The following is a 20,991-nucleotide window of genomic DNA, read 5'->3' as shown; positions in this document are numbered from 1 at the left end:
TTAGTTTGTTAGTTTAGTAAAAAACTTCAGAAACAAGAGTTCATCCATGCAGCTTATTGTTGTTTCAAGTAACTGGTTTCGGACTTGTTTTCTTTCTCAAGTTCACAGGTGACTGTCTCACATAAATAATTACTCTTTTGCTTCTCTTCAGTTACAAGCCTGTGGATAACAAGCTGATCTGGCTCCCTCTGCGAGAGTCTTTTGAAGAACTCTTCTATCAGACATTCTCTAGGAAGAAAAATCAAACATTCTTGGGACACATTCAGACTTGCTACAGACAGAAACGTTGGCATGATCTGCTAAAACTAATGCAACATATTCATAAATCTGCTATTAATAAAGAAGTAAAAGAAAATACATCTGGTAAGACTTCAGATGGATCAAACACACATTAATGCTAAACCATGCAGAGGGTAGATAAATACTGGTGAATTTTGTTTTTTTAATTTGGGTTTGTTTGAAGTTTAGGGATTTTTCCCTCCCCCTGTATTACATCTTTTTTTTCTGGTTTTGGGAAATGCAATGTCAACATTGAAACAAAACATTCAGAACACTGTTAGAACAGTGGTTGGGTTTTGTTTTGTTTTATTTTGTTTTGGTTTTCCTTTTTCTAACTCATCTCTGCTGGTAGCTATGTGTGGAGATTGTGTGCCCTGTGGTACCCTTGGCATCTGGTCTCCACTCAGTACTTGTTTGCTGTGCTGGGGAGCAGTCCTGCTTGTTTGTGTGTCACTCTTCTATGTGAATGCATTCCCACTTTCAGCCCTGGAACCTGCCTGGGTCTCACAAACGTGTCCTTTTTAAAAAACAAAGCAAAGCAACAATCACAGAACCAAACCCAAAGTAATAACAGTTTTAGAGTAGAAATTATTTTTAAGATCTTTCTTTTGCCTTGTTTCCTCTGTTAGTGATGCTGACTGGCCTAGTGCTTTGTTTTGTTCCACAGTGATTTTATCTCCAAATAAGTTCTTCTTGTTTTATACTTCACAACCCATTTTGGGGCTGAGGCAATGTTGATACTATAACTTGCTTGAAATTGTTTCTGGTTCTAGACCAGCAGAACAAGTGAAATTGTAGCTTTCTTTCCATTTGGGCTAAATAAAAGCAATTATAAAGTTTATCTCCACTCTTCTTTTAACTGGTTCTTCTGAATATGCAGATATTAAAATAAGTGCCCCCAAATGTCAAAAAAAAAGAGTTTAAAAAGTTCTTGCACTTATTGCAGGAATTGACAATCCTAAAATAAAGACAAGCTGAAATCTTGCAAAGTTTCTTAAGGAATTTTGATGTTGTATGTAGCTCAGGTAGGGATTTTAACAGATAACTGAAATCAGTGTTATAGTAAATATTGTATCTGATAAGCAGTAGTGTGTTAATTATTGATACTGAAGTGTTCATTATTAATCTGTTAGGTCATTTCTGTTAAAAATTTGGATTTATTTTTTTGACGTGTCTCTTTCTGTCTCTGGAAATTAGACAGTGTTAACAGTCATGCTGGAGCAAAGTGCAATATAAGTATTTGTTCCTCATCTGGGAATGAATAGCAAATTGTCTGAGCACTATTGACATATGGACACAGTTAAATTTAAAAAACAACCACACATGCAGGAAACCAAATCAGCAAGATTAAATTCTTTTTTTAATTTGTGGTTTGTCATCTGAAGGACTTAACTTTTTTTGTTACTTGAGCTTACTGTTGTATCTCTCTGCCTGAAAAAACTTGATAAAAAAAACTGTTGTGAAACATTTTTTGTGCTACTGTTCTGATGGTACGAACTTAAAATTTGTTTTTCTTGCAGGCTTACCACTGAAGGAAAAGTGGGAGGCATTTGGTCTTAAACTGAATCATGCTCATCAACAGATGAAAATGACAGAAAATGCCCTTCTCTTTGCATTTGTTGAGGTACTTAGCTATTTGCATTTTGATGCTAGAGGAATAAGGAGAAGTATTTAAAAGACTTTGCAGTCAGTATTATATAAGTTGCTTCCTGGCAAGAACCTTTCTGTGAAGTAAAACGTGTGCCATGATAACTCCATGAAATCAAGAGTGCAGATTCAAGGAAGCAGTGGTGAGATGGGCAGTGGAGACTGGTTTGTGCTAGCACATTAATTCAGTGCTGTATAGCAGGGATTAGGACTGGTATGACAAAAATATCAGTATGTCATATTTTCTTTTTAATTCTAGGAGATTAGAAAAAACTTCTTGATCAGTCTCCAGTAGGTCTTGCTTCTGGCTAGGAATTCTTGTGAAGGATTTAATATTAAGAATCTGTGCTGTTTATCTAGAAGTGATTTTTCTAAATGTTTCAAACCTGTAATATGTTTTGAAGATATTATGTGTGATTAGGAAAAACCATGAGGTTTATTTATGCTTGTTTATTGTCGCCCCAATAATCTGAATATATTCTCTCAAATTTCATGTGATGTGTGTGAAATGCTGACCAGTCCTCCATAGAAAAATGTATTAGTGAGTAGTTGGAGAACCTCTGACTTAATATAGTGTTAATTAATAGGGTACAGATTCCTTAGGAGCATAATACTGCTTGTGTCTTTGGATTTCTTTGGATTAACTTTATTCTCATGTTTTATTGCACCTATGCACCACAGTGCTAGATTGCACAAGAAAGGGATCCTAAATCTGCTGTATTTGAGCCAATCTAACTGGTAACTGATACAATGATATGATAACTGTGTGACTTCTGTGACTGGCAAAATGATTGCTGTTACTGAGGGAGAGCAGTAAAGCTGCTACTGCTGTAAAAGGTCTGGAATTGCCATTTGTCTAATCAAGCCATAGATTGCACACCAAGTAATTCCAGTATCTGAATGCTTCAGTTGACATTTCATTCCTGGCAACAGGGTTAACAAATTGATCTTTCTTTTAGGGTACTCTGGCACAAGCAGTAAAAAAAGGAGAGTGGATTTTATTGGATGAGATTAACTTGGCTGCAGCAGAGACTTTGGAGTGCCTGAGTGGTTTATTGGAAGGATCATCTGGGTCACTGGTGTTACTGGACAGAGGAGACACAGGTACTATTTCTATGCTTGCTTATGCCTTACCTTGGTGCTCAGCTGAGTTCCCTATCCTGTGTAGCTCAAAATAAGTTGAGATCATTTACCTTTAAAATGAATGTGTGCACAAGAGAGCAATGTGCTCTTTGTAGATTTCATATATCTTTGCAAGTGGTCTGTTCTCAACAGCAGTGTGAGCACTGCTGTGTAGAAAGTTAACTCCCTTTAGAGATGTAAAGATAAAAAACTACAGTTGCTGAATGCTGCTCTCAAAAGCTACAGAGAGAGACAAATGTTGTGTGAGCATCCCAGGCTTTGTTTTCTTCTGGCTGAGGGAAGCACTGGCTATTGTTCTGAAAGAGGCAAAAGCAGTTCCAGGTTTAGGGCTGACATAATTTTTGAAGTGTTTTGTGTTGTTACAACATCTTGCTACACACAAAAAAGTCAGGGTTTTACTTGCCTGTGGCTGTTGTGAAGATGCAGGTACTTCTGATAAAATCACATGGGATTATTCTCTCTGAAAATTCTTGATGCTGGTATTTTTAAGGAAATGTAGTAGTGCAGCAATAGAAAATTGCTTTAGATCAAATACACCATATTTAACATATAAATATCCTATGTTTATCATGAACTTTGCCTTTTATTTCTGTTTTGCTTTAGAGCCTCTTGTCCGTCACCCTGATTTTCGCTTGTTTGCATGCATGAATCCAGCTACAGATGTTGGAAAGAGAAATCTTCCTCTAGGAATAAGAAACAGGTAGGAAATAATGATTCTGGGACAAAATAGTCGCGGTCTTTTTCAGAGTTTAATTAGTTTCAGGAGTTGCCCAGTGAAGAATGCTTTATCTGAAGCCTGAAGATGCAAGTATGAACTCATTTACTACCTGTGAGAGATGTATAGTGAAGGTTTCTCATGAAATAGAGTCAGCAAAATACTTGGAAGTAGCTGAGCCGTGAGCAAATGGTCTAGCAGTAGTGTAGAGTGTTGTCATTGGGAACAGGAAATTATTATTCCTCACATTGAAGCTGTCAGCACGAGGGAATGTTACTGCAGCATTCGCAGGTACTGCAGTGTAATGCTAAAAGCATTATGTTCCTGATGGGAGTGAAAAAGACAGGTAAGTGCTTGGTGTCTGCTTAGCAGCCTTTCTCTTAACTTAGAAGTGTTGATGATCCTTGCAAAAAGCTGCATATCCAGTCTTGTTTACTCAAAAGGAAGGTGGTTTGCATGGTGGCACCAAATATTTGATATGTGGTCTCAAAGCATTTAAACTGTGGCAAGGCAATTGGAATTGAGACAAATCCATTCTTCAGAACCATTACCTGTTCCTGTATGCACACATCTCCTCCTTGATGCAGTTTCACTCATGAGTGCCAAAAGTTGCATATGTAGTCCCTTTCCAGATTCATAAACACTGGGCAAGACTCTAGAGATGCACCAGCTATGTGTAACTAGTCATTTGTAGTTATTAGTGGCAAATCAAGGTTTTATTGCTCTTGGCTCTCATGCAGACTAGTGAAAGGAAAGAAAATGAGTGTAATACAGAAGAAAAGAGATTTCAGCATCAGCATAACTTACTAAGTTTAAATGAATTTGTATTTCTATTTGTCAAAAATGCCTACTACTATTGGTCAAAAATAGCTACTGCTGTGTCAGTACTTTGTTGTTTAGGCTGTAACATTTGAGTATCTATTGCAAATTGTTTAAATTTGTAATTTAAGTCACACTGTTCACTGTCAGTCTAAGATGTTAAACTAATTCAGATAAATTACTTGAAAATATTAGTAATACCTTATTTTTCAACTGCTCTGCTTCTTGAGTCTGTCTGTAGGTTGGACAGTCTATAGGTCTGCAGCTTTAACTGTTAATTACAAATTTAAAATGTTATATGCCATGAGATTCATATACAACATGATTTTTCCATATGGTCAGGTACCTTAAGTGTTACAGATTGATTTGATTCTTGCAGGTTTACTGAACTTTATGTAGAAGAATTGAGAAATGAAGGAGACTTGCAAATTCTTATAATGGATTATCTGAGAAGCTTGAATGTGAGCAGAAATACAGTACAAGGAATTGTGAAGTAAGTTGACTATAATCTTTTTAAATTCTTGATGAAATAAGTCACAAAAAATAAGTATGTGGTGATAGTCTGTGGTTAGCCTGCTTTGGGAAACACTATAATGCTCTCCATGCAGCAGTTGGCATAGCTGTAGGAAACAGAAGAGTATAGGCATCCATCTTCTTAATTCTGCAGGTTTCTGTATTTGTGGGAAGGAGATTTTAATTTTTTGAAACTCAGAATTGTTTTCTTGGTGGCACCAGTTATATAGCATTGTTGTTTCAGTCCTCTTTCATATCTGGGAGACTACAATGGTTTGCTTCTGTAGATAATTCTGAAGAAAGTCTTGTGTGTTTGTCTAGAGTAACCTTTCTTTCCCCTAGTGTAAGGTGAACTATCTCATGTTTAGAATATCTGGAGTTTATAGTCACTCTCTGTGTATCAAGCTCTGTCAGAAATACGGCACTAAAAATACTCTGTTGCTGTGCTTCACTGACTGTACAGATGGCAGAGCTTGGCATGGCTTTCCTAACCTGGTGCTTTTGAGAAAAGTAACAGTTGGGGATAAACTGAAGTGTTCATACTTGGGCTTTGATTGCTTGGAGCAGTGGTCTGATCAGTAACAGCTCTATGTAACTGTATTTTTGCAGCTTCTATTTGTCTGTGAGAAAGGAAGCAGAAACCAAGCTGGTGGATGGAACTGGCCACAGACCTCACTACAGTCTCCGTACCCTGTGCAGGGCCCTGAGATTTGCAGCATCCAATCCCTGTGGCAGCATAGCACGCTCCCTGTATGAGGTGATTACCTGGGCTGGCATGTGCTCAGTGTGTATTCACTGCAGAGGTTGTTTGGGTAAAGGATAATCTTCTCTAAGTTCAGTATTGAACAGAAATGGTTCTTTAATCTGTGTGGTTTTTCCTTATTTTTCTTGTTTATCACTGAAAATAATTCTTCTTCTTAGGGCTTCTGTTTGAGTTTCCTGACACAGCTTGACAGAGGTTCTCACCCAGTGGTTCAAAAGCTGATATGCCAGCATATAGTCTCTGGCAACATCAAAAGCCTTCTCAAGCAGGTAAGCAACTAAGATTATGAAGAGCTGTCTAGTATTTAACGTAGAATTTATTTTGAGTTGAGTTCCCTCGTTTTTCCTCTACATTTCGTTCTTGCAGTTCTGTTTTTCATTTTACAAAGTTAAGAAGTGGAAAAAATTAATGCCATTCTTTTCTAGTTTTTTTACTTTGCTTGAATGTTGATGTGTTAGCTGGTTTTATTTATTAATTTGAAAAAATATGGAAGCCTGAATAACTAAAGCACTGTGGAGCGTGGGCAGCTTAATGCAGTGGTTCCAACTGTAAAGCTTTCACAGACTTTGGACAAGCTTTCTCAGGCTTTATATTTTTAGACTGAATGCAGAACATATGGATATGAAGAAGCATCTGTGCTTTGTCGCTTATGGGAAAGGAAGAATGTCAGTAGTGCTGGGAACCCAGCATGAGTTTGCATGGGGGATGGGGAAGCCAGTTAAAGAGATGGGTATTTGTTTCAAAATAAACCCTTTCATGCTGGAGAATGTGTATAAATATATAAAAAAGATGAAAGCAAAGCTCCTGCTTGTAAATGCCCTTCAAAATTCAGTGCTAAGACTCTTGAGACATTTTCATCTTCATGCCACTGGCAAAGATTTCTGCTTCATGACCCTGAAATAATCTGGTCAGGTTTTTCCTGTAATTTGCATTCTGTGGCAAGGGGACAGTGGTTACTGCAGGAGTGCTCAGGGATTAATTAAAAATTTCTTTAGAGAATATGTAGCAGTGGTGTGACAGTAGTTGTTCCATTAGCAAATTGAAAGCCATCTGTATAATCTGTTATTTCTGTCATGTCTCCTTAGCAAATACCAAAACCTAAAGGAGGGAGTTTCATACTTATAGAAGGGTACTGGATTTCAGCTGGGGACAAAGAACCTGCAGTAGATGAGAGTTACGTGCTCACCCCTTCAGTTAAGCTTAATCTGAAGGACATTGTCAGGGTTGTTTCTGCAGGGTAAGTGTTTTAACTTCTTACTTAAAAAAAATAATGTAATTATGTTTGCTTAGGCCTTGAGTTGTTGGTGTCCCTCTAATCTTTATTGTTTGGATGAATAATGTCTATTTTCCTTCTACTTTACAGTTAACTTTTCATTATAGAGTGACTTGAAATTTATACATGTGTTTTTTGTTTCCTTAAACCATCTTACTGCCGTACCTAGTTTTATTTAAATTCTGATCTAGAAATTTGCAGTTAGAATAACCTGCTTATTTCACACTGCCATGAAAAGCTTCATGGGTAGCTGTTAGCACTTGGGAGTAAAGATATTTATATTTCCCTGTCAGTGTATGATCTTGGATATCCCAAATGAGTTAAGTGGTGGTGTTTTGATGGTGTGATTTAACAATGTTGACATCTTGTGTGTGAGAAAGTCATGGCTCATGCTTCTAACCCACTATTTTGGTCATGGCTTTTAGGACTCATCCAGTACTGATTCAAGGAGAGACCTCAGTTGGTAAAACCAGTTTAATTCGCTGGTTGGCTGCTGCTACTGGGAATCATTGTGTAAGGATCAACAACCATGAGCATACTGATATCCAAGAATATATTGGCTGTTACACATCAGATGCCTCTGGAAAGCTGGTATTTAAGGAAGGTAAGTGAGCATGTTCCATGTACTCCAAATTCCTGTCTCATTTCAGTGGCTGGGGGTTTTTTTCTCCCTTTTCTGATTAACTTGTCTGGTTTATTACAATGGAGAGATGACCTGTCATAAAATTAGTAGTTGCACTTTAATGATAATCACTTGTGTGTGAATTTCAGTGAATTCTGAAAAAGCTCATGTCTGTCTCATCATGCTCCCATGGGACCTAAAGATGCTAAGCCAACAATTTAAACAATTCTGTTGCTTCTGTCTCTGGATTAGTGTTCATCATGATTGAAATGGGTTGCTGAAAGTATCTGGGTGGATGCTTCTGTTAGATTTGCTTTATAAGATTTTTAACGAGGCATTTTTCTGTTCCCCCCAAGGCATTCTCATAGATGCAATGAGAAAGGGCTACTGGATTGTTCTAGATGAGTTGAATTTGGCTCCCACTGATGTTCTGGAGGCTCTCAACCGCTTGTTGGATGATAACAGGGAGCTGTTCATTACTGAGACCCAGGAGGTTGTCAAAGCTCACCCTCGCTTCATGCTCTTTGCCACTCAGAACCCTCCAGGTCTCTATGGTGGCAGAAAGGTCTGTATGATCTGTTCCTTTTGGGTAGCCAAGACTTTGGGTAGTTAATCTCTCTCACACATAGACTGTGATGTGAAAATGTTATGATGTGTAGCAGCATGAATCTCAAGAGGGAGAGAGTTTAGGTGGCTGTGGACTGTCAGTATAGCTGGGCTCTGTTTAGGTGAGTTACTTGTTTCATGGATACAGAATTTCTAATTAATTTTAGGTAGTTAAGATTTAAGTGATTTAGTGAACCAGACTTCACGTATATTATACTTGAATCAGCATTTCTTGTCCAAGAGCACTGGGAAAGAGATTCTACTTGAGCTGTAGAAGTCCATTTTGTACTGTTTCTTGTCTGGAATAGGTAATTTTCTTCATGGTGACTGGTATGGTGCTGTGCTTTGGATTTGTGATCAAAACAGTGTTCATAGCACAGGGATGTCTTAATGATTGCTGGGCAAAGCTTGCACAGATTCAAGGCCTTTTGTGCTTCTCACACTGCCCCATGTACTTGTGGAATAGGTGGGGGCTGCATGAGATGCTGTGAGGGGACACAGCTGGGACAGCAGATCCCAACTGCCCAAAGGGATGTTCCATGTCAAATGGCACTGTGCTCAGCAGTCAGAACTGGGAGGAGGAGGAAGAAGGGGAGTTCAGTGTTTGTTTCCCTAAATAACACTGGTGTGTGATGAAGCCCTTTTTTCCTGGAGATGGCTGAATACCTGCTTTTTGATGTGAAGTGATGAATGAACTGCTAATTTTGCTTTGCTTGCACATGCACCTTTTGCTTTACCTATGAAACTGTCTCAGCCTAAAAGTTTTATCACTTTTACCCTTCTAATACTCCCATTGTAGGGGGAGTGAGCTTGTGGCTTTGTAATGCTTAGCTGCCTATGCCCTTAAAACACCCAGTCCATTTTAAAGCTTTCTCATCATCCAATCTGTCTATTATGCTTTCTTTCAATGTTGATGTGTGTGTGTTAATTTGTATGCTATGACACTATCCTTATTTCCTCTGGATGTGTAGGGGAACATCTATGAGCAATATCAAAGGAAAAAGTTCAAACACTGGTGTGGTCTCATATTTTAGGTTTTGTCCAGAGCCTTCAGAAATCGTTTTGTGGAGCTGCATTTTGATGAACTGCCAAGTGCTGAACTGGAAACCATCCTGCACAAGCGATGCAGTTTGCCACCTTCTTACTGCAGCAAGCTTGTCAAAGTCATGTTAGACCTGCAAGTATGAGAGTATTTTTTCTTTTAGTATAAGAAATGCAAACATACTTCAAAGTAACCTGCACAAAGTAATAGAAATTCCTTTGGGGGGGACGTATTGTTAGCTGAAGGATATTTAAAATGCTAAATCACAGAGAGAACCCACCGAGGTACTAATTTTCAGTGGTTAAGACTAAGGCTAGGGAAGGTGATGTCAGATTTGAGAGAAAGCTAGGAGCAAAAAAACAAACAAACAACCCGCCAAAAAAACAGACACCTTGGGATTTAATGTTTAGAATTATCCCTTGCTCTGGAGCCAAAGCACAGTATTGGATTTGTAGGGGTCTTTCAGTCATGTGAAATTTGGTATTATTTTTAAGCAGCAATTTTGGATATGTTTAGATTCTCCTGTATTCAACAGACGTTTGACACTTAGTATGTAACTAAAACTACCTTGTACTTAAAAGCAATTATTGCAGCACAAACTGGATTTAGTTTTATTCCAGGTAGCAACTAAGAATATTCTATTCTTAGTTGTTTTTACTTAAAATTATCTTTTTCTTAAAATTATCATTATCTAAATTATTTAGTTCCTGATGCTCATCAAATACCTGCCTAAAAGGAGTTAGTGTTTAGATGTTGTGACTTTTCTGAACTTTTTTTGGTAGTTATTAATGGAATTTTCTTGTTGCAATGTCACCGCAGAGAGGGGTGATTATCTTTTCTAGAAGTATTTGGACAGGTTGATGAGAAAATGCCTCACATTTGTTCTTGTGGCAGTCTTACCGCAGAGGTTCCACGGTGTTTGCTGGGAAGCACGGCTTCATTACCCTGCGGGATCTGTTCCGCTGGGCTGAGAGGTACCGGCTGGCAGAGCAGCTGCAGAAGGAGTATGACTGGCTTCAGCACTTAGCAAATGATGGTGAGCTCTGCTGCCCCAGCTTTTCTAAGTGTCTGTAGAATTGCTTTCCAGTCCCCGCTTCTGAAGTGTAAATTTTTGTTGCTGATTACCCAGGTAGTAATTGCTTTCTCTCTTCCTCTGTTTTGTAGGTTTTATGCTTCTGGCAGGCAGAGTCAGGAAACAGGAGGAAGTGGATGTCATTCAAAATGTCATTGAAAAACACTTCAAGAAAAAAATATATCCTGAGTCTCTCTTCTCAGGGGAAAGTGTCAAAAAGCTGCTGGGTGAGTTTCCTCGAGGGGCCCCACTGGTAGATGATCTCTAGATGGACTGAAGCTGATGGATTGCTTTGTGTTTTGTAGCTAAGTCTTCCACGTGGATGTCAGTGATGGACAGAGATTTCAGCCATGTTGTCTGGACTCAAGGGATGAGGAGACTTGCCATTTTGGTGGGACGAGCCCTGGAGTTTGGTGAACCAGTACTGCTGGTGGGAGACACTGGGTAATCTTGCTTTTTATGATGTTCTGTACCAGCTGCTGAGCTGGAGACAAAATGATTGCGTGGGCTTCAGTGCTGCTTTCATCTGGGATCTTTTAATTTGAGCCTGTCTCATGGCAGACTTGCAGCTGCTGTTTTTCACAGTTCCTTTCTGGGGGGAAGCAGATGCATCTCATTTAACCTGTGTCTTTGATGGGTTCATCTGCATTGTGTAACTACATAGAAGTTACATAAAAGTAGGAAAATGAAAATATAATCTTGCTGCCACTTCTCCACCTCATATACGGTAGTGGAGGTCATGGACGTAGATACTTTCTGCTCTTGTGCTGGTAATAAATTTGTAGAGTAAATTTTTATGGAAGAGAAGAAAAGGAAAATGCAAGAAAAGAGAGAAGGAAAATTTACTTGGGTAGTAAATGAAAACTAGATGCTCAGCAGTTTATTCCATCAGACTTAGGCTCAGTCTAGACATGTAGCATTTCCAGTTCAGTGAAATATAGGCTAGTTGAGTATCTGGAAGGCAAGCTGAAATAAATTTGACTTTGAACATGCAGAAATCCATCCATCCAGCTATTGATTTAAATTTAATTGATTTTAATTTAATTTAATTTTAAAAGGTCTCTTGTGCAAATCAGCAACAATTGTGCCAAAAATGGCTTCACTTTGCATACATTGCTTTCAATGAAAGGGAGCAGAAGAAAATTTGCATGCTGGGCCTTTGCCTCATAGCTCTTCAATGAAAGTATGAATCCTGTCCAAAGTGAGCTGATTGCTTGGTTTTGCTTCTGTTTTTAATTCATCCTTTTTAATCAAATTACTTGGTTACAGGTGTGGTAAAACCACCATTTGTCAGATCTTTGCAGCATTAGCAGATCAGAAGCTGTACTCAGTGAACTGCCACCTGCACATGGAGACATCAGACTTCCTGGGAGGGCTGCGACCAGTCCGGCAGAGGGCCAAGGAGCAGGTTTGTAATACCTTGGGTGGTGTCACCATGGAAGTAAAAAGGAGCAGTTACCACTTCTCACTTTCTTTTCCTTTTCTTAGGAGGAATCTGAAGGCTCTAGACTCTTTGAGTGGTGTGATGGGCCTCTTGTTTTAGCAATGAAGGAAGAAGGGTTTTTCCTCCTTGATGAGATTTCTTTAGCTGATGATTCTGTACTAGAGCGGCTTAACAGGTATGTCTGAAATGTGGTAGTACTAAGTATCCTCAGTGTGTCTGTTCATTATCCAAACATGAGTGGAGTAAATCTGACTTTTAGGCATTTTGGTTTCCTAGCTTAGGTGAGCTGCTCTCTTGCTGAAAAGGACAATGGTACAAATAAAACTTGAAAGTAAAAAATCTCTAGTTTACCATTTGCAGTATTAATGTTTTCAGCCTGCCGGAGAGCTCTTGAAATTATGAAAATCCTGTCAAATCCCCAAAACAAAATCTAGTTTTTCCCCTCTTTTGTGTGTGTGTAAAGAAAACCCCCAGAACAACTAAAATAGAAATTCAACTTTATCATCTGTTTGCAGCAGTCTCCCTCATTTCAGTCTTTTCTGTTACCCATTATATCAGGTGAAGGAAAGTTTATCCAGGCCAATTAATGTGATTTTCATTTTTAAGTGGTCTTTTGAAGTGTGGAGCAAAATTTAAGCAATTTTTTTAACCTTCTCTCTAGTGTTCTTGAAGCTGAAAAGACATTGGTACTTGCTGAAAAAGGTGGCCAAGATGATGAGGAGAATGAAGTGGAACTGTTAGTTGCAGGAAAGAAATTCCGTATCCTTGCAACCATGAACCCAGGAGGGGACTTTGGGAAAAAGGAGGTAAATGTCAAAACATCTGGAAGTACAGCATGCATCTTCTGGTCAGATTGACCATTAAGTGGTTGGAGCTGCAATGCAAAACTGCGTCATGCCCATTCTGGCATCCAGTGCTTTCTAGTTGGCATTGCTTCATCGTTCTAAAGGAGGATTGGGGTGAATCTGTTTTCTGCCACTTCTGTGGGCTGTCACTGTGGCATTATAAATGAATACTCAGCAAAATGTCAAAGGAAGCTTCAGGCCTCTAAATACTTGAGTTAGGCTTGATACATAGAATATTCAAGTACAGGAGCTGTGACTTGTGAAGCAAGTAAATCCAGGTCTCTGGGGTAGTACAAAGTGGCATATCAGATTTTTCTCCTTAATGCTGTTCAGAAAGTGATGGTCATCTTGTGTTTCTTAGTGAATAATGAACATCACATCCCAAAAGAGCTTTTTCATTAAATGAAAAAAATTGTTCCTGAAGTTGAGAATTAAGTAATTTAAAACATGTTTAAAAAACCCATAAGACAGCAAAACCCTACAACTTTTAAGCAGTGTTGGAAGCTAGGTTTATAAAAAAGAACCAGAAGCTCTTTTACTCAAAAGAAGATGGGCACTCCATTTAAAGTGGTTTCTGAAGTAGAGAACCACTCATTGAAGCCATGTGTTTAAATAGGATTTATTTCTGGATTGCACTTTTGCTACTAATTTTTGTTTGACAAATTCAGCCAAGGAAGAGAGGAATTAAAGAAACAAGCTGTAATTGAAGGCAAATTTCCATGTTGTGGTTTGCCTCTGTAAGCAAAGGGAGAATACAGAGCCATTGTTTGATACATGGTGTCCTAAAATGAAATGGAGCTTTGGTGATTGCAAACCAGCTCAGTTTCTTCCCATATTCTTTTGAACTTTTTATATCACCCATTTCCTGCATTGATGCCACTACCAGAAGTCTTAAAAATCCTTCTTCTTTCAAAGATTTTTCTTACAAAGTGTCTCTGTCAAAATTAGAAGGAAATATCCATCTTTATCATTTTATTTATTGTTTACAATTACAGTGACTGCAAGGCTGTTGTTAACTGACCTTTAGGGAAGATGTTGTAAATGAATTTACAACTTTAATGTAATTGCTCTGTCACTCTGCTTGTTTGCAGCTTTCCCCTGCGCTGCGCAACAGATTTACAGAAATTTGGTGTCCGCAGAGCAATGGCCGCGAGGATTTGATACAGATTGTAAAACACAATCTTCATCCAGGATTGTCTCTGGGTGCAGTAAAGCACAAGGGTAGGTATTTCTGTGTGTTGATACTCAAATATTGCTAAGAAAGTAAGGAGTTTGGAGGCTGACAGCCTTTCCTCAGGATGTACACCACTGTCACCCTTTTTCTGCTACATTTCTCCCTGAGGACAGTATGCTATATTCTGGACTTTGTTCTTCCTTCACTGTGTATGGTATATGTCTAGCCAGAAGTAAATTCAAGGCTGTGTTTACTTCACCATCCAGGTAGTTGAACTGTCCCCAGCCCTTCAGTGTCCCAGCTTGGTTTTAATATAGAGTGTTGAAAGAACTGGCACTTCACTTTCTGCCAGCAGCCTCACTCTTAGTGTTAGTCATGTGATGCTGTCTTGTTACCTGAATTTAAAAGGAACTGTAACCAGAGCTCAGGCAGTAGCTTCTCTTCTCTTCTCTCTTCTCTTCTCTCTTCTCTTCTCTCTTCTCTTCTCTCTTCTCTTCTCTTTTCTCTTCTCTCTTCTCTCTTCTCTCTTCTCTCTTCTCTCTTCTCTCTTCTCTTCTCTCTTCTCTTCTCTCTTCTCTCTTCTCTCTTCTCTTCTCTTCTCTTCTCTCTTCTCTTCTCTCTTCTCTTCTCTTCTCTCTTCTCTTCTCTCTTCTCTTCTCTCTTCTCTTCTCTCTTCTCTCTTCTCTTCTCTTCTCTTCTCTCTTCTCTTCTCTCTTCTCTTCTCTCTTCTCTCTTCTCTTCTCTTCTCTTCTCTCTTCTCTTCTCTCTTCTCTTCTCTCTTCTCTTCTCTCTTCTCTTCTCTCTTCTCTTCTCTTCTCTCTTCTCTTCTCTCTTCTCTTCTCTCTTCTCTTCTCTCTTCTCTTCTCCTGTTTCTAGGATAGAGTACCTATCTACGTTGCTCATGCAGCTGTACCTGCCCTAAAGATGTTTTTAAAACAGTGTAGCAGATGGGACCAAAAAAAATGGTAACTCAAATTTGTTTGGTGGTTTGTTGGTTTGTTTTTAATTTTTTTTTAGGGGCAGACATAGCAGAACTCATGATGGACTTTGTTGAATGGCTGACTAATCAAGAGTTTGGTCGCCAGTGTATTCTCAGTGTGAGAGACATCTTAGCCTGGGTTAATTTTATGAATGTCATGGCAGAGGATGAGTCCAGTTCTGCCAAGGGATGCAACCACCGTAACATTTCCCCATGGATGTCTCTTATACACGCTGCATGTTTGGTGTATATTGATGGAATAGGGTCAGGTAAGTCTTCAGGGCTCATTTGTTAGCAGAAAATATGAAACACTGTATTTGTATTAATATTTTTAGTCCAATGCAAACAAAATGCTTTGGGGCAGCATGGGACTCTTCTAGGAGACATTTTCACCTCCATTTGACGACGTTCTGTACATCATGTGCCTTTTCTGTGTTTCAGCAAGAGTTTAAGTAATAGAGCAAGCTGAAGTAAATTAGAGGGATTAATAATATTACAAAGGCTAGCACACATATTAAGAAAACCTGTGGTTTTTATTGAGTTGATGTGGTTTTACTGAGCTGATACAGTACCTGAGCACATATTATGCTCTCATGCTCTCCCCCACTGCACATGTCAGCATCTGTCTGTGCTGGCCTGTACTGTGCACATAGCTGAGAATGCATCTTTGTGTTTGGCTGCTGGCCCAGCCGATAAGTAGTAGATAAGGGAGAGGAGGAAAAGTGGAAGGCACAAGAAATGCCAAAAAAGAAAGCCTGGGGAGGCCTATGGCAAGATATCAGGGTGATTGTGACAGTAGAAGAAAGGGGGTTGGAAATATGGTGTCCTTAGTTCTGGGCTCGCAGAACCATCTGTCCATGGTAAATAGTACTGGAAGCACTGAAAACATTAAAATAAAATATAAACCTGCATGCACAGGAAGGGATGAGTTTCTTGTCATGACATGAATGTGCCTAGTTGTGTTTTGAAGCACGCTTTACTTTCCTAATTACAGGTACAACATCCTGCTCAGCTGATACAGCTTTATTAGCTCGTGAGAAATGCCTCACATTCTTACATGAGAAAATGACTCAATTCTTTGAGCTGACTGATTGTCAGAAGAATGAACTGAAGATTTATGACAGAACAAAGGAAAAAGAGTTTGTTTGGATGGAGAACTTTATGGGAATTCCCCCGTTTTTTATTCCAAGAGGCAAGAGACTGTGGGAGTGGGTGGACATTTATTCTGTGATTTGTATTTTCAGTAGTTTTGTTATTCACTAGATCTAGGTAGGATACCTGAACCATCATAGAACAATTTATTAGTTCTTAAGCTTTAGAAAAATCCCTTTTCTGCCTCCAAGTGTGTAGATTACAACTCAGTCACATTTATTAAGACACATCTGTTCATTCTCTTTTTTCATTACTTCTTAATGGCCTAATTTTCATAGACTTTTCTGGTATAACAAAGCTTTTTTAAAATTTTCAGTTGTGATTTTCTGTCACTTTTGCATGCTCAAAAGGCCTGTTAACTTCCACTAACTAAAGCTGCAGCTCGTCCTGGCCCTTGTGCCAAGCGTGGAAACCAGGAGCCCTGAGTACAAAGCTAAACAGAATGGAGATTAATGCCATGCCTTGCTCTAGGCTCTCAAAGATTTGATGCTATTTTGGCAAAATCATTAATTTTTGCATTTCAGTTCCTCATGGGACAAAAGAATGCAAATGGAACTAACAAAACACTGCTGCTTGCCCTTAAAATACCACAACAAGACTAAAAAGTGATGACTCTGAGCTTTCTAACTCAGCTGGTTATTTTTTAGCACATGGACCTGTGTGTTCCTAATGCTGCACTAATTGTTCACATTTGGACTTTCTGGCATTCATGGATTGTGTTAGTCATGCATAAAATTGTACAAAGTAAAGCTTTTTTGTAAATTGCTTAGCTCCCCTTTGCTGATTAGCTCACAAAAGGAATCTCTTTGGATCCCTTTCCTACTAAACAGGTGTCAGTTTGTGTAGGATGCACTGGTGATTAATATCTTGTATACATGAGAAATGCTGTATCACGCATTTGGGGCAGTGATGTCCAAGGAGCTGTACTGGCTGGAATTTGGCAGACGAGCTCTGTGCTCTCTTCCCACTGTATGCCATAATAACAGTAAAGGAGAAGCAAAGTTATAACTAAGGGGATGTTCCTTCACAGAAGTGGCAGTGGGAGCATGACTGGATTGTATCCCTCAGTGTCAATTTTTCAAGAGCTGCTTCTGCGTTTTAGATTCACACAAATGAAATGCAAGAATACATTTATGTTTGTTCAGGGATAGATCTTTACTTTAGGTCATGAACCAGGAGATATTTAGGTTTCATGGAAAAATAAATCATATGTCTATGTGCTTTTTTGCAAAATTCACTTTAAATATGTGGAGATGGGCTAAGATGTAGCTGTGGATCAAACAAAATCTCTGTGCCACGTCTCCAAGAATGACATACAAGCTGGATCTCCATTGCTTGCTACACTGAGATCAATTTGCAGACACAGTGAGCTCATTCAGAGGCATACTGTCAGCACCTCCAGCATAAACATTCTTTAATTGTTTAATTGTTTTCTGGTTTATCTTTCCTTTATTTTAGGCCCTGTTCTCCAGAGGAACAACATGACAGATTATGCTTTAAATGCTGGGACTACAGCAGTGAATGCACAAAGGCTGTTAAGAGCCCTACAGCTTAACAAACCTATTCTGTTGGAGGGCTCACCAGGAGTGGGCAAGACCAGCCTGGTGGCTGCCCTGGCAAAAGCCTCAGGGAACTGTCTTGTTCGAATCAACCTGTCTGAGCAAACGGTAGAATATTACCTTCATTACTCAGTGTTTATGGCAGGGTAGAAGCTTTGTGTAACTTTTAAAGTGCAGTTCTCTTAAACTTTGGCACTGTGTCTGAAATGTCAGTTTTTCCTTCTTGGTCTCAGTGGTCTCAGAACTGAATGGGAGGGGGAAGCAGACAGAGCAGTAAGCTTCTGTGAGTGAATGCCAATTCCCAGATATTTCTGTTCTTTTCAGGTGAAGCCATGCTTTTCTTTATCTACTGTGTTTTTCTTGGTTTCTGCAGCATTACTCGAAACTAGCTTTAAGGCTTTTTAGCTTTTCTGTTGGAATTTAAATTTTTGTTGTTAAATATTGTACCTTATCGCTGGGGTTCTATAATGGAAAAGCTTTCAGCATTTTGCAATTGCTGAAAATTATTAATTAGATGTAAAGTGTAGGTATTAAAAGGAAAGGTAGAAAATGTTAAATGAAGTTAACAAATAATGTTTATCAACTTCTGTTAAATTTTGTAATTCTTCAGTTTCCCCATTCTGTTCTTTTCTCCCAAAGGATGTGACAGACTTATTTGGGACTGACTTGCCTGTTGAAGGTGGGAAGGGAGGAGAATTTGCCTGGCGTGATGGACCACTCTTAGCAGCATTAAAGGCTGGACACTGGATTGTGTTAGATGAGGTAAGTTCAGGTTTGGGGACAAATGAAATGGAATGTTCTAGAAGAGCAAATTTGGTGATTTGCCTTGTGGAATAAATACCTATGAGTGCTGATGACCTCCCTTCATGAAGGCAGGTGGTGACTAGACTGTTTTGAGACAAGAGAACAAGGACTGAATCCCAGCTTAAATGATTGCAGAAGACCAAGGATAGGTTTGATTTGCATTTGAAAGGTTTTAGGGAAGAGTGTCAACAGAAGTTTTGGTACAACTGTTCTTTATGGATGCAATTTCACTGAAATAAAAGGTGTTTTTCTGGGACTAATATACTTTGTTGGTCGCTGATTTAATTGAGATGATGAAGAGTTCCATCTTGCCAGTATAAGCTTTCCTGCCACTGCAGGACTGTTCATGTACCCTGTAGCAAGTGCTTTCAACCATGTGTGTGACAGATCTGCCTTCTTGGCAATATGCACTCTAATTGCTGCAGAGTGCAAAATCTTCAGTTCCTTAGCCCCTTGTAAACCTCCTTTTTTCCCCCCCTATTGAGAAGAATGTCACTTCCAACAACCACCAGAGACTGCCTGAATTTAAACAAACAAATAAAATGCCCTGAGTGCCACAAATGTATGAACATAAATTTAGAAAAAAAAGTCTTGAAAATGCAGGTTTTACAATGGAGAATTGTTTTGTTATCACAGTGAAAAAAACCACAGTACAAATAACAAGTGAACATAAGGAAGTGTTAGTTGCTCCAGGATAATAACAGTCTAGCTGGTGGTAATAACTTGTGTTAGTTCTAGAGCAGGAATGAAATGGAATTTTGCCTTCTATATATCTCAGACTATTAGACTAGAGATTATGCAAAAATGTTTTGTGCAGCTTTAATATTGTATCCTTCTTTCTTTCCTCAGTTGAATCTGGCTTCTCAGTCTGTGTTAGAGGGGCTTAATGCATGCTTTGACCACAGAGCTGAGATTTATGTTCCAGAACTGGGAATGAATTTTCATGTACAGCACAAGACGACGAAGATTTTTGGATGCCAGAATCCATACAGACAAGGAGGTGGAAGGAAGGGTCTCCCCAAGTCCTTTCTTAATAGATTTACACAGGCAAGCTTATTTGTTTGGTTTCCACTACATCATGATCCTGTCTTACAGGTTTCTGATAAAAACACTCTGAATTCTCTTGATTTTACAGGTGTATGTTGATCCACTGTCAGCAGAAGATATGAAATTTATTGGGAATACATTGTTTCCTGCTATTGATAAAACCATTATTGCTAAAATGGTTGCTTTCAATAACAAGGTAAACATATTTTAATTTCTTTTCTGTAGAAGTAGGCAGAATGCACTAAGTAGAAAAAAATTAAGTATAATGTTTTATTTCCAAGCATTTTTATAGAGAAGTGTGTGGGTAAAAAAAGAGGGATGGAAATAAATGTAGAGGAAAGTAAAGAACACCACTAAATCTGAATTCTTGTACCATGACAATCAGATGCTTTGTTGATATTTGACGAGGCACTGTTTTTCACAGAAGATAAAACATACATACACAGGAGAAAGTAGTCTTCTGTGACCTCAGGTAAAATCTCTTGTGTCAGCATCTTACTGCATATTCATTTAAGAGTGCAACAGTAAACTGCAAAATTGAGCTGTGTGTTAAGAGAAACAGTAAGAGACAAACTAAATCAAGCTTTAGTTCCTAGCATATCTTCAGCAAAGTAAATTCAGCCTGCTCTTTCAGTTGTCTTTGTCTTGTCAGCAGTGCCAAAGGCAGAAGTTCAATCAACATTAAAAAAATATTTGAAGACCAGCTTGTGGATGGAATAAATGATTATTTTTTTTAATTACTGCCAATTTTTTCAGATTGAAAAAGAAGTAATGGCTGAAAAAAAGTGGGGACAGAAAGGAGGACCCTGGGAGTTCAACTTACGTGATCTTTTCCGCTGGTGCCAGCTTATGCTTGTTGACCAGTCAGCAGGATGTTATGATCCAGGCCAGCATGTGTTTTTAGTATATGGAGAAAGAATGAGAACCAGAGAAGACAAAGAAAAGGTGAGCCATTGTTCTCCTTCCTTTCTCTTCAGATGCTCAGGATATATTTATAGAAATCCAAGTTTCAATCTCCACTTTGAAGATTCCTTGCAATTCATTCATGGACACTTATCTCTTAAAATTAAAAATAGGTTTGTTTGGAGTTTTGGGGTTTGCTATAGATACCTTCTCCCCTTGCCATTTGAAATATCAATTTAATTAATATAAAAGCAGACAACTGATGTAAATAAAGGCAAGCAGAATAACAAAGGACTTAAATTAAAACGCATCATACTCTTGTGTGATTCTGTATTAAATAATGTTTGCTACCTACTTATCCCTCTCTTGGTTAGAAATCCTGTGCTTTTTGTTTAATTTCACAGCATTTAAGTGGTATTAAACTGGAAAGTCAGATTGTGAAACTGAAGTTACTGGTTGTATGTGACTGGCTATTTCCTCATGGCTTTACTGTCCCCTGCCTGTAACATTGTCATATTTTTCTGTGTTACCAAAGAAAGAACTTATTTATGAAGTAAATTCTATCCCACTACTTTGTTAAAGAGAAACAC

The 20,991-nt window shown here is 38.6% G+C and overlaps 1 protein-coding gene across 1 annotated transcript in view; it reads left to right on the top strand.

The window, feature by feature from the left end:
• Nucleotides 1-20,991, top strand: part of MDN1 (midasin AAA ATPase 1) — a 93,700-nt gene that overhangs the window by 23,277 nt on the left and 49,432 nt on the right. Inside the window, exons 16-40 of the mRNA XM_054279886.1 lie at nucleotides 152-363; nucleotides 1,800-1,903; nucleotides 2,886-3,030; nucleotides 3,673-3,769; nucleotides 4,983-5,096; nucleotides 5,726-5,873; nucleotides 6,038-6,148; nucleotides 6,965-7,116; nucleotides 7,578-7,756; nucleotides 8,131-8,339; nucleotides 9,415-9,561; nucleotides 10,317-10,458; nucleotides 10,587-10,721; nucleotides 10,800-10,938; nucleotides 11,764-11,902; nucleotides 11,983-12,113; nucleotides 12,600-12,744; nucleotides 13,875-14,004; nucleotides 14,975-15,205; nucleotides 15,931-16,128; nucleotides 17,547-17,755; nucleotides 18,287-18,409; nucleotides 19,301-19,498; nucleotides 19,587-19,694; nucleotides 20,255-20,443. Coding sequence (XP_054135861.1) covers nucleotides 152-363; nucleotides 1,800-1,903; nucleotides 2,886-3,030; nucleotides 3,673-3,769; nucleotides 4,983-5,096; nucleotides 5,726-5,873; nucleotides 6,038-6,148; nucleotides 6,965-7,116; nucleotides 7,578-7,756; nucleotides 8,131-8,339; nucleotides 9,415-9,561; nucleotides 10,317-10,458; nucleotides 10,587-10,721; nucleotides 10,800-10,938; nucleotides 11,764-11,902; nucleotides 11,983-12,113; nucleotides 12,600-12,744; nucleotides 13,875-14,004; nucleotides 14,975-15,205; nucleotides 15,931-16,128; nucleotides 17,547-17,755; nucleotides 18,287-18,409; nucleotides 19,301-19,498; nucleotides 19,587-19,694; nucleotides 20,255-20,443 — 3,835 coding nt within the window. The remainder of the gene's footprint in view (nucleotides 1-151; nucleotides 364-1,799; nucleotides 1,904-2,885; nucleotides 3,031-3,672; nucleotides 3,770-4,982; nucleotides 5,097-5,725; nucleotides 5,874-6,037; nucleotides 6,149-6,964; nucleotides 7,117-7,577; nucleotides 7,757-8,130; nucleotides 8,340-9,414; nucleotides 9,562-10,316; nucleotides 10,459-10,586; nucleotides 10,722-10,799; nucleotides 10,939-11,763; nucleotides 11,903-11,982; nucleotides 12,114-12,599; nucleotides 12,745-13,874; nucleotides 14,005-14,974; nucleotides 15,206-15,930; nucleotides 16,129-17,546; nucleotides 17,756-18,286; nucleotides 18,410-19,300; nucleotides 19,499-19,586; nucleotides 19,695-20,254; nucleotides 20,444-20,991) is intronic.

Source organism: Melozone crissalis, unplaced genomic scaffold (genome assembly GCF_028551555.1).
Source record: "Melozone crissalis strain CALT ecotype California unplaced genomic scaffold, PUWL_Pcris_2 ptg000027l_1, whole genome shotgun sequence".
Lineage (NCBI taxonomy): Eukaryota > Metazoa > Chordata > Aves > Passeriformes > Passerellidae > Melozone > Melozone crissalis.
This window is presented reverse-complemented; position numbering and strand designations above follow the sequence as displayed.